General features: G+C 44.3%; 1 protein-coding gene across 1 annotated transcript; it reads left to right on the plus strand.

Annotated features, from left to right (window-relative positions):
* Positions 1-350: 350 nt before the first annotated feature.
* usp46 (ubiquitin specific peptidase 46) lies at positions 351-11,743 on the plus strand. The gene is made up of 9 exons (XM_069150703.1): positions 351-825; positions 3,345-3,425; positions 4,409-4,622; positions 5,938-6,176; positions 6,661-6,737; positions 6,848-6,931; positions 7,004-7,201; positions 8,184-8,262; positions 8,395-11,743. Exons 1-9 carry the CDS (start codon positions 790-792, stop codon positions 8,494-8,496), a joined length of 1,110 nt encoding a protein of 369 aa, XP_069006804.1. The 5' UTR covers positions 351-789; the 3' UTR covers positions 8,497-11,743.
* Positions 11,744-12,356: the final 613 nt, after the last annotated feature.

A 12,356-nucleotide genomic window follows, 5' to 3' on the forward strand; every position in this document is an offset into this window, starting at 1 on the left:
TTTATTAAGTTATTTGTCAAGCAAAAATTATGCTGGTTTCTGCTTCTGCTGTTGTTTGTTTCATATCATTGTACCAACTAAATAATAGACAATTTGTCAATTCATCTATGATTCTGCTGATTTAGTCAATGAATAATAAGTGTTTTATTTTTATTTTATTTTATTTTGAGAATAAACAGTGGTTTTGCGTAAAACGTACATCCCTTTAAATGCCCCCCCCCCCCCCCCCCCCCCCCAAAAAAAAAAAAAAATGAACCACAACTCCCCAAATCCCTTGCTTCAGATAGTTCCCAGTTATTGGCTGCAGCTCACGTAAACTTCCCCGTGCAGGTTGGTGTATGGCTCTATAGTCCTGTCAATCAAATGGGGGGTAAATCTGGACCAATCGTCTACGGAGTTTCCATTAGCGGGCGGGGCTTACATCGCTTCCCCACACAGCGGGCTTGTTTCCTGATCGGTGCTAACAACCTGCTGCCTGCAACTTTCGTCTGTCCCCCCCCGGCCGCTCGCGCAAACTGACGGTTTTCCAGCAGGTGGGCTTCTCGGTATGTGCGCGAGGATGAAGCCGCGTGGACTGTGAGCGCAGCCCGGCCCTCGGCTCCGCGCTTGGCTGCATGCCGCCGCCGCCGCCGCTGCTGCTGCTGCTGCTGCGTGTCTCTCTGACGCTCGGGGGGGTTTGCGGTCTGGCCTCCAGCCGCGGCTGCTGCGAATTCAATCCATTTGTCAGCAGCGTCGCTTTGCTGTTTCTTTTTTTATAAAGATGGCGGTGAGGGGGACACTGTGAACTAAATGACTGTCAGAAACATCGCCTCCATTTGTAATATGGTGAGTAACCTCGTCGCTTATCTGCGTTGCCATCGAGTTGCTTGCAAGCCGCTGTGTTGAACCTGGTGTGATGGGTGTACATGGTTGAGTCGCCTTACGCGCACGCACACACGCACGCACTCTGCAGGCTCTTCGCACCGAGGGTCCACAGTGAATTGAACGCTGTCCACACTAGCAGGCCCTAACCGTGTCACCATTGTGTTGTTGTGGACCTCCACACGCTGCTCGCCTCCCTGCAGCTTCGACGTTGTGTGTTGCAGTGTGCAGTTTGTGGAGCTGCCAGCGATGACTGACAGGTGAATGAAGCAGCCGCTGACGGCTTGTTGTGATTGCGTAATGTGGTGGTGGTGGTGCTGCAGAGCGCCGCCTCCATCCCGGTGGCAGAGGGCAGGAATCAGCGCTAATCTTGTGTTTACGTTGCGTTCAGGGGCAGCTAAGAGCAGACTTAATACGGCTGTAATGGCGGTGGCCTTCGCTTTATTTGTACTGGATATCAAAAGCCTGCGTTGTCGGTCGCCTCTGAAGGAAGCTGGAGCGTGCAACACACTGCACCGATGTATCACACCGTGTCCCTGCTGGACACCGGACATCATGCATGTGAGCTTTGAGAGTTTGACATATACTGGTGAAGGGAGACCCTTTAAACAGTCTCAGGCCGTCCTGTAACTGAAGGACACACCAGTGACTGACACTTGTCTTATTGTCTGGTAAGTGTCCCCAGTTTGCAGTATGCCAGGTTGATATCACAAACAATGATATGAACATTTTTCCACACGGATTAACAAACAAATAATCTGACGATGGTTTCTCGGGTAACCCTTTAGTTTCATTGAGAAATAGTGAGAAGTGGTTAATATATCTTTCCAAATTAATTTGTTTGTCCGATCAACGGCTGAGAATCCAGCGATATTCAGCATACTGAAAAATAACCCACCAAATATTAAAGTCTGTGACCTTTAAACTTTTGGCATCTTTATGATATACAAAGCTGCCGATTGATCTTCCTGTTCATCGATTTTATTGCATCTCGGGCTCAGCAGTATGGACACATATTTTTGAACAAATACCTAAATATTGTTATTGTTGGGATCACTATTGTTGCTTTCACAAACTATTTACACAATGAGATTTCTGATAAATAACCCTCACTAATGTGGATATAATGACTGAGTAGGTAAATAGAACAGATAGAAGAGTCTGGTAAGTGTAGGAAATGTAATCACTCCACTTTAAAACCAGTAAAGGCAACACTTATTCCAAATCACGTTATTCAAGTATAAAAAAAAACTAACACTAGTCTTATATAAAACATCGATATATTGCCCAGCTTTAACTGCCTCTGACAAAACACCTCACGTGTAAAACAACCTTTCAGTAACTCATTGTAGTTATTGATTTAAAGTTACCTGCAGGTTGATGCGTTCATGTTTGCATGCTTTATTACACTGTGTGACATTTAAGGTGCTTAAAGAAGATTCATTTATTTATTTATGTCTGACTGTAGTTGTCAAGAATTTCAGGGCTTTAACACTCTGATCGTACAGTTTAATGTGTTGGTTGAGGACCTTCAGTCATTCAAAAGCAAATTAAAAAACTTTGTACAGAAGTTAAGACTGAAAGTTTCCAGCAGACGAGAGTCATGAGAAACCGAAGCGAGTGATGGCAGCGAGCTCTTCACGGCTTCTTCTGATCTGCTGCTTCAGCTGATCCTGATCGGCGTTGTTTTGAGGATTTGATTCCTTTTTAAGTGAACAATGCTGCTTATAATGAGGAGCTCAAATACCACAGTGTGGCATCAGGTGTCAGTCAGGGAGATTCCATCTGTCTCTTTCAAATCTTTTGTGGAGATTATGAAGGAATTTCAGGTCCACTTATGGTACATTTTCACAGAACTTGCCGTGATAGCGTGCATGTACGGTGAATGGACGGTGAATGGACCGTGACATGTGTGCCGCAGCATCTCGGACTGGCAGCGCTTAATGAGACAAAGGGACATTTGACAGAGAGAAATGAGAGTCATTAAAAGTCGAAGCCTTCCGCAAACTAAACTGTCTCCCATGTTCATTCAACAAAGCTGCGGTTCATTTGGAAAAGCTTTGAGCCTCTGACAAGTGAAAAGACTCCGACAGGAGATAAGTGCTCTGTTCTCAGCAATCAGACACAAAGTCCTCCTGACTTCTGACATAAGTACACCTATTTAGACCGGATCCCTTTTCTGCTTTGACAGGATGTGTACTTTCAAGAGGAAAAGTATTTTGCATATTTTATGGGAAACTTGAGACCTTAAAGTTCGGGAGAAACTTAAAGATAGTTATTAATCGTTATACAGAATACAGAAAAGCTTTAAAGCTTCAGCAGCCTGTTGTTGCTCTGTGACTGCTTTATTTCCATATTAATTTGGCTACGTGTGCATCGAATAAACAAATTAAACTGTCATCGGGCTTTCTGTAAGTGAGGGAGATGATGAGGATGATGATGATGATGATGATGACAACATTTGTGATGTTTTGTCCCCTCAGGGCACCAATGCCTCTGCTCTGGAGAAAGACATCGGCCCGGAGCAATTCCCAATCAATGAGCACTACTTCGGATTGGTCAACGTGAGTATCCATAAATCCGTTCATACATGAACACACGAAGTCACCGGCGCACAACACCGGTGTCATGTTTCAAAACAAAAGTGCCGTTGGAGCACGGTGAGTCATGTCCTTCTGCTGGACGGCTTGTTTGTGAGTCCAGTCCGGGGATGTTCTGTTAACATGTTCTGTCCTCAATACGTCGCTTACATAAATACAGAAGTTTCTCAACAGTGTGTCTGCCAGATGGATCAACACAGTAGAACACATTTGTATTTTCTCACCTGCTAATTACCAGATAATCTGAAGCAGGGCTGCCCAATTTGGGAGTCAAGTTTGGGCCACACTGCGTTTGTTTTGCCACACCATGACATTTGACAAGCTCATGCTTATTCCCCCAAAAGGAGGCACATGAATGCTTTGGACAATCATTTCTGCAAAATAATCAATTTACTATTAAGCAGATCAAAGAGTAGTGTTTTATCAATCCATTATTTATATCTGCTTTATTGTGAACAGACTAACAGGGCAGCTGGAGCCTATCCCAGCTGACTTTGGGTGAAGGCAGGGTACATCCTGGACAGATCGCCAGTCCATCACAGGGACAACAAAGACAGACAGACAGAAACAAGACAACTATTCATGCTCACATTCACACCTACGGGCAGTTTAGGATTATCAATTAACCTAACGCGCATGTCTTTGGACGACGGGAGCAAGCCGGAGTACCTGCAGAAAGCCCATGTGGGCACAGAGACACAAAGGCCTCAGCCAAGGTTCAAACCCAGAAGCTTCTAGCTGTGAGGCAACGGGTGTAAAATATGTAATATTTTGATTAAATGTACTTCCACATAACATTTAGTTTGGCCCGCTCAGCTCCATCCAGTTTCATTTTTGGCCCTTCATCAGAAAGAATTCAGGCACCTCTGATCTAAAAGATGTATTTGCGTTCTTTCTTTCCGTCCTGATCTTCGTCTGTGCGTCTCTGCCATCTCCTCCTTCCTCAGTTTGGAAACACATGTTACTGTAACTCAGTGCTGCAGGCGCTCTACTTCTGCCGGCCTTTCCGGGAGAACGTGCTGGCCTATAAGGCCCAGCAGAAAAAGAAGGAGAACCTGCTCACGTGCCTGGCCGACCTCTTCCACTCCATCGCCACGCAGAAGAAGAAAGTGGGCGTCATCCCGCCCAAGAAGTTCATCTCCCGGCTACGGAAGGAGAACGGTGAGAGCTAACCAAAGTGCTGAAAGTGTGTGAATGCAGCAAAAGCAATGTTTGACCTTTCTTTGTATTTAAGTCTTCCACTTCCAGGGCTCTAGTGTTGCGCATGCTGGCTTACCAGGGGATGAATTATTTGTCACACCTGTAATTTTCCAGCAACAAGTCAAACTTTGTGCCATGAGAAGGTCCGATCTGTCACCTGTGTGTGGTTGGGTGTCGGACACGCAGTGTGCCGGACCGGAGAGCTGAGGTTTGTGTTGAAGACTGGAGGTGAAGGGCAGGTGCATGTTGGTGGTAAGGTCATGGAGAGTCGAGCTGACAGAAAGGCAGCCTGTTCTCTGCTCTCCATGTTGAGGAAGCTCTTTATATGAATGAACAATGTAATCTCTGTTGGGGCCCAGCTTTGGTCAGCTGCCTCAAAACCCCCCCACCGCCCCGACTCATTCCTCCACTTCTCAGTTTTCTCCGTTCACATGCAGATCTGTCAAAACAGGAGTGTGGAGGGACGCTGGCGTTATCAGTGAAGCCTGCTGATTTTGTTTACGTGATGTTTGGCGGACCTGTCCGAGGTAGAAAGTCTCTGTTTGTCTTGGTGAGGACGACACAGGTGGAGCTAATGGCAGTAACGATGTCTGTGATGCCAATCAGCCTGCAGACGTTAATGTTATTAATTACACCTGTGCTTGTCAGGATGTCATCAGTGAGCAGGGCCGTGTACATCACAGACCAAATGTCTTCACTCCTACCATTGAAAAATGCCTTGCCATTCAATACCTAGTTTTAACACCCACCATCATTTTAATGTTATATTTATGCAGGAGTTAATCTTATCGGTCATACATTGCCTCTACTTGGACATGTAGATCAATTCAATTCTATTCAATTTCAATTCAATTTAAATGTAACATCAGAAGAACTTATTTCACTGTTTTTAAACTACTTTTTTGGCCACACACCTTTCTGCGTTGCTTGCGCCGCAGTAACCTTGTGTGCAGGTGGCTAGCTATCATCTACCAATAGCATGTGAGTCTTACAGGATGATGTCAGGACGGCTGAGCAGCTGAAGCTCAGTAGGAGATGTGTGATGCAGCAGGACGATGACCCTCTACAGAATGAGTTCAAACAACGATTTTGTTAAAGGCCTGCTTTGGACCATGCGTGGCAGAAGTATTATGTACAAACATTTAAATATTGGATTCAAAACAGGCAAATGATCTGTATTAGGTGGATGGACCTAAATCGGATACATTGGGGCGTCTCCACCAGCTTCCCTCTTTGAGTTATCTGTTCTTTACTTCATCTCTTCACCTCTCTCCAGATCTGTTCGACAACTACATGCAACAGGATGCCCACGAATTCCTCAACTACCTGCTGAACACGGTGGCCGATATCCTGCAGGAGGAGAAAAAGCAGGAAAAGCAGAATGGACGCCTCAAGAACAACGGCACCGCCGTCACCGCGGAGACCGAGACGGAGAACAAGACGGAGCCCACGTGGGTTCACGACATCTTCCAGGGCACACTGACCAACGAGACACGCTGCCTCAACTGTGAAACGGTGTGTGGCGCCGCTTTTCTTTTTTCTTTAGAGATGTCTATGTAGTTTGAGTTGCTATCTTTCTGTGACTCTGTCCGTCCCTGTTCGACCCGGAGTGAGACATGTCTCCTGAATAAGTCTGCAAAAGGGATTAGCTCTTTGCAAAGACGCTGAGAGATGCAAAAAAAAAAAAAAACGCGCACAAAAAACAACAGACGCAGCGAGAAGGCCTGACAGGCTCTGACCAACCAGTTTACGTCAGGGCCACTGGAGGTTTTGTCCTCACAGTTTAGAGGATGACGTTGCCCCTAACAACGTTCGCACACACCACGACACAACAGCGCAGAGACAAAAGCTACTCAGTCAAATAAGCATTTCAAAGCCAGTCTGAGTGTGTAAAGGTGAGGGCGGGGTGGTGGGTGGTTCTGTCACAGCACAGCAGGCTTATCCTCACTGACTCGGTCAAAGACAATGACAGTCGAATTACATGTCTACTGTTTGACAGGTGAGCAGCAAAGATGAGGATTTTCTGGACCTTTCTGTGGATGTGGAGCAGAACACATCGATAACACACTGTCTCAGGTAGTATTGATTCATTATACGTTCAGTCACAGCCAAAGAAGCCGGCATATTCCCTTTGGCCCAAAAGGGATTGAATAACCGAGCCTCCTGTGGCACGCTCTCTCCTCCAGGGACTTCAGTAACACAGAGACTTTGTGCAGTGAATACAAATACTACTGTGAGACATGCTGCAGCAAGCAGGAAGCACAGAAACGGTCAGTAGAGCGGAGTTTGATACCAACATGATGCAAAAACGCGCCTCTCTAAGCATGTGTGCTTCTCTGCAGGATGCGTGTGAAGAAGCTTCCCATGATCCTGGCACTACACCTCAAGAGGTTCAAGTACATGGAGCAGCTGCACCGCTACACCAAGCTGTCCTATCGAGTGGTTTTCCCCCTCGAACTCCGTCTGTTCAACACGTCGGGGGACGCAGTCAACCTGGACCGCATGTATGATCTGGTGGCGGTGGTGGTTCACTGTGGGAGGTACGGCCCGTTGATTCGTCCCATCACTGTCCTGTTAGATATTAAAAGAAAAGTTTGACACGTGGGAAAACACTATTTCTGAGAGCAGACCTGTCACAATCATGCAAATTTTGTTGACAATTAATTGGTATCCAAATAATTGAGATTAACAATTTAATTGTCTTTTTGTGTCACTATTGAGTATAAGGCCAATCATAGTTTATCATATCATAGTTTGAAATACTGTATATAAGTAGAAATGACTGTTGGCCCTTTAAACTTTATTATACAAGGCATATTACTGAAATATACACAGAGAGTCTTGGCCCGGGTGTCCGCTGGCTACACAGGAATCCTCAGAACATTGACCATTGTCCTCAGAAACTAAATCCTCATCAGACGAATAGCTGATTGGTTTTAAGATTGATAATTAAATATGAACCACAGCCAGCTGCTGCTTAGCTTAGATTAGCACAAAGACTGGAAGCAGTGAGCCTGGCTAAACAAAACAAAAAACCCTCTTGACCAACATCTCTGTGGCTGACAAAGGGACACGTTGTGTTGCATTTGTTCAACTCGTATAAACCCATAGTGTAAATTACACTAATCACGGTGGTATCCGGCCTCCCAACCTCACGGTGTGGATATATTTCCCAAAAGCTTAAACTATTCCTTTAAGCTTGCAGTTTAAAAACAGCGTCATTAAATACCAAACAACCTTTTTCAAATACAGACGTGCTGCTCAGACTTACCTGAATGCCTGTAGCATAAATCCGTTTTAGAGCAAACGGTTCCCAGACTGCATTTAAATGAGAAGTAATGATGTCCCATTAATAAAAGACACCCTGTTCAAATAGCAGTAAGTGTGGCAAATAGTCTTCTGTAATAATTTTGTACAAATGACAGGAAGCAGGAAGCTGAGACGGCAGCAGGACGATGTGGGAGTTTGGAAACGGCAGCAGCAGCTGGACAATAGACTCACTGTTTGTCTCTGTTTCCTCAGCGGCCCGAATAGAGGTCATTACATCACCATCGTGAAGAGCCATGGCTTCTGGCTGCTGTTTGATGATGACATCGTGGAGGTGCGTCACTCTTGTCTCTCTCTCTCTCTCAGCCTGTTATGGTCTGCTGGCTGTTTGTTCCCTGGCTCATCTGTTTATGTTTGTGCTACTGTCTGTGCGATCAGCAAGCATCGTCTTACTTTTGTTTTGCAGAAAATTGACGCCCAGGCCATCGAGGAGTTTTACGGCCTTACCTCAGACATCTCCAAGAACTCCGAGTCGGGATACATCCTCTTCTACCAGTCCAGAGAGTGACGCTGGAGCTGGATTAGTGATGCTGGAGCTGGATTAGTGACACAGAAGAAGACTGAATTTTTTTGTTTTTGTTTTTGTTTTTTACCTTCAGCCTAACAGACCCAGACTCCTGCCATCTCCATCTCATCCTGCTGCCCCCCTCCTCCAAGTCAGAGCTCTCTGACGTACGTGCCAATCCTCTGGCCCACTCTCAGCCTCTGGGTACTACCCGTGCTTCATCTCTCTCTCTTCTGTGTGTAATTTGATTCTTGTCTTTTAGTCACCTGCATCTGGACTGCACTTTAAAAAACAAAAAGCAAAAATGCTCAACAGCATGATGGAAACAAAAAGGCGTCGCATCGAGCCAGGGCTCGGTGTTGCTGCCGGGCAGATGCCTGCGGAGGTGATCCTCCAGCAGGACCAGAAAGAGGTGAAGGGCCTGGGGCACATCCAGACAGTTGTCAGAAATTGTACTATATCATTTGTATGTATATAAGGTCTACTTCCATGTGCCACCCAGTCATAGTTCCTGTCGTTAGGGCTATTTTCCCCGTCACTGTCCGTCGGTGTGTTAATATCCCTCGTGGATGCATGAGAAGTGAATGACGTTGGAGCCAAACACTGTATAATAACTCAGAGAGATTTCCTGCATTTTTAATGGTTTTAAAGCAACATGTGACAATTAATTAGAAAAAATTCACAAGCTCAAAACTACCTAAATTTCAAACTATTGACCGTATAGATGTTATTTAACTCCGTTTTTGTCTGACCAGAGGCCTGTACTATGAAGCAGGTTCAACATAACCAGGATAACTTTCTGATCTCTGGTTTAACTAATCTCAACAAATGTAATCACACTAAGCAGTCACACTAAGGTGGTTAAAAGTCCATCCAGGGTTTTCCGATCTAGATATGTGCGTGTTCACATAAAAGGGGGCGGAGTTTGCAGCTTATGACCAATCAAAAACATCAATCTGCAGCAGAGCGTCCTTTTTTGGAAACAAAGAGCAAACTGTAATATTAGACAAATATGAAGAAATTAAAAACACAATCCAGGTTAAATGCAGCATCATTGCTCTATCATTAGAGAACGAATAGATCTGACTTTAATTATATTCCACTAAAGTCATGTGTCACTTCGATGCATTTTCATAGCCTTTATGAGAATTTTAGCGTTATTCTTTCAGCTGCAGCTCAGGTGGTGTTAAACAGACTAAATGAAAACATGATTGAAAGTAGTCAGTAGGCTTACTTTTATATCTTAGAAGTGCAGAAAGTACAAGGCTTAAGTGCTTCAATCAGTCTGTTGTAGGATGATATTGTTTCATAAAAGCACAATAAAATGGAAATTATAAAAAAAAAATATGAAAAATAGTGAGAGAAAGCTAAGCAGGTTTGTCAGTCTCTGAACACTCTCACTAGCTCCAAGAAACCTGATTGGTCAGCAGGCGTTAGTTTAATATGACTGGTTATCTCGAACATTACCTTGCTCCCAGTTAGAAGCGATGCACTGTCGTGACCCTGAAAATCCTGAGTTGAACCTGAAGTTACCTCGACAACCCCAAATCCTGCTGGGTAGTAACAGGCCTCTGATGTGACCCAGTACTTAACGCACTACCCAGCTGAGCCACATACTCTTAATAACACTACACATGAAACAGAAATCATGCTGTTTCCTCTTGTCAGCTGAATCTTTATATTATTTTTACTGCGATCGGAAAAAAAACAAAACTATTTATTAAACCTGACATATTTATTGCTGTTATTTGATGAAGGTGTGTGCAAAACGCTCTTTTTAGAGCTCAGACTGGCTGTCTGAGCTCTCAGCGTGAAGGCCGTAGTGTATGTAATACACAGCTACACATAGGTTTTGTTTGTGTTTGTAGTTTACATGTGAAATAGAAGAAGGGGAGATTAACAAGGGAGACAAAACCTACAACTGCCTAATCTTTTGATTGACGTGAAAATAGTGCAATAAGAGGTGCCGTTAACCCTTCGGGATTAGAGTACAGTGCATTTCATAGTTAGTAGTAGATGTGTGTTTTTTAGTGGCTGATCTGTCCCCAGTGCTGTGTGTTTGTGATATCAAAGTAAAAGCCTCCTTCCCCTCCCCCCTTCTCCACATGCAATGCACTCTCCCTGCTGCGATGTCGGACATCTTTTTTTTGTAACCTTACACGACACCATCCCTTTTATTTCCACCCCAGCTCAGTAGTTTCCTCTTTGTTTGTCTCCGACTCTGACGAAGTGAATTGTGTGTGTCATATGTAGCACATCAGATCCCCGAACTCCCCCATAGAGGTAAAAATTCAATTCTATGTTAATGAACACGACGTCCCTCGTACTGTCGATGTTTCCCCGGGGGGGATTTTGGCCGTGCCCTGTAGAGTAGCGCAACATCAAACAACTTGTTTTCATGTGAATGACATTCCTATTTGCTGCACATCAGCGGACATTTCCATTTCAAACGCATCTCATTATAAATACGAGTTAGGACTAGGATTCATTTGTTAGGTTAGTGTCTCTGTCTGTAACACGAGAGGCAGAAGTGGAAATGAGGAAAGTCGGGGTGTGTTGAATGCACTTGTTTCTGCCATCTCTTCCATGTAGTCTGTTACCGGGTGAAGTCACGAGGACAACGTGCCAAACTGGAGTCAGTGCTGACCTTGCCGCAGTCTTTAACAGAACATTATTTTTCTTTGTAAAGATGCAACTGTACATATATATTATGTAGAGAAAAAACACTTCTGGAAATAGGAAAAAATATTTTTTTAAAGCGAAGATCTTAAAATGTAAAGACACTCATGGCAAAGATTTTAGCTGACCATTGAAGAAGAGATACTGTGCTGTTTTACAATCACAATTACATAATCTGTCAAGAGGAGCCACCATCTATCACATTACTGTAACGACAAGGGTAGGAACCTGAGGCGGGGACAGTCGGAGGCGTTTTAGACCCGGGTGAGAAGAAAGAGACTCTCTAACGCGCTGATCTTCCATTAACACTTATGCACTCGCCCTCACTGAGAAGCTCAGTCACTGCACTTGGTCTTATGTATCTAAACTGTGAGGAGGGCTCAGAGAGTCCTGACCGGGCCCATGTGAGGGGGGGGAAAGGGGAGCTGAATCGGAGTTTCCGTTTGGCGGTTAACTGAAAGTGCACTTTATTAGTGATGAGCTTCAATGCTTTAACATGGCGAACCACAGTCTAACACACTCACTTTGAGTTTTATCTTCTGTTCAATAAAATGACTATCAACTAACTGAATGAAGTGTTGTTGTTGTTTTTTTTACAGCCTCTCTGTTAGTGGAGGGATGAACCTTGAACACAGCTGGTTCAGACACAATGGTTTCATCTCTTCAGGTTTAACAGCACCATTGGTATATAAATGAAATGTCTGCTGGTCAGTCCAACTCTGCTTCCAAATTGAACTACGACAAATATTTTGGAAGGATCGCAACGAATATTTAGAGACTATTGAAAGTTAATAGAGTTGACATGGTTTTGAGTGAAATTGCTCAACCACTAATGAAATCTGTTGCAGTGGTTCTTGTGCCGCACGGGATGATTTGTGATCAGTTTGGTGCACCTGTACAACTAATGGCATTCTCATGTTCTACAACGTTAGACTGTAAACACACTGATTATAATCAGCCAACACAGTATAAACACTGCATCCCCTTGATATTGGCCATTTTGGGGGGGGGTAGGTCACCTAAGGTGCCAAATACACCATGTCAATCTTTTGCTAAATTGTATGCCTAATTTTATTTATACTAACGATGCAATATATTTTGTCGGTATTCTGTTCTTGCAGTTGTCATCAAAAAACCGGCAAAAGCGAACGGCCAGCTTTTAACATACAACGCTTGTTTTACTC

The sequence above is a fragment of the Embiotoca jacksoni genome, unplaced genomic scaffold, assembly GCF_022577435.1.
Source record: "Embiotoca jacksoni isolate LCO1_2020_lvr unplaced genomic scaffold, fEmbJac1.0.p SCAF_16, whole genome shotgun sequence".
Lineage (NCBI taxonomy): Eukaryota > Metazoa > Chordata > Actinopteri > Embiotocidae > Embiotoca > Embiotoca jacksoni.

Coding starts and splice junctions, on each gene's coding strand:
- usp46 (XM_069150703.1), top strand. CDS start 790: ATGACTGTCAGAAACATCGCCTCCATTTGTAATATG. Junction 4,623..5,937: donor CCGGCTACGGAAGGAGAACG/GTGAGAGCTAAC, acceptor ACCTCTCTCCAG/ATCTGTTCGACAACTACATG. Junction 6,177..6,660: donor GCTGCCTCAACTGTGAAACG/GTGTGTGGCGCC, acceptor ACTGTTTGACAG/GTGAGCAGCAAAGATGAGGA.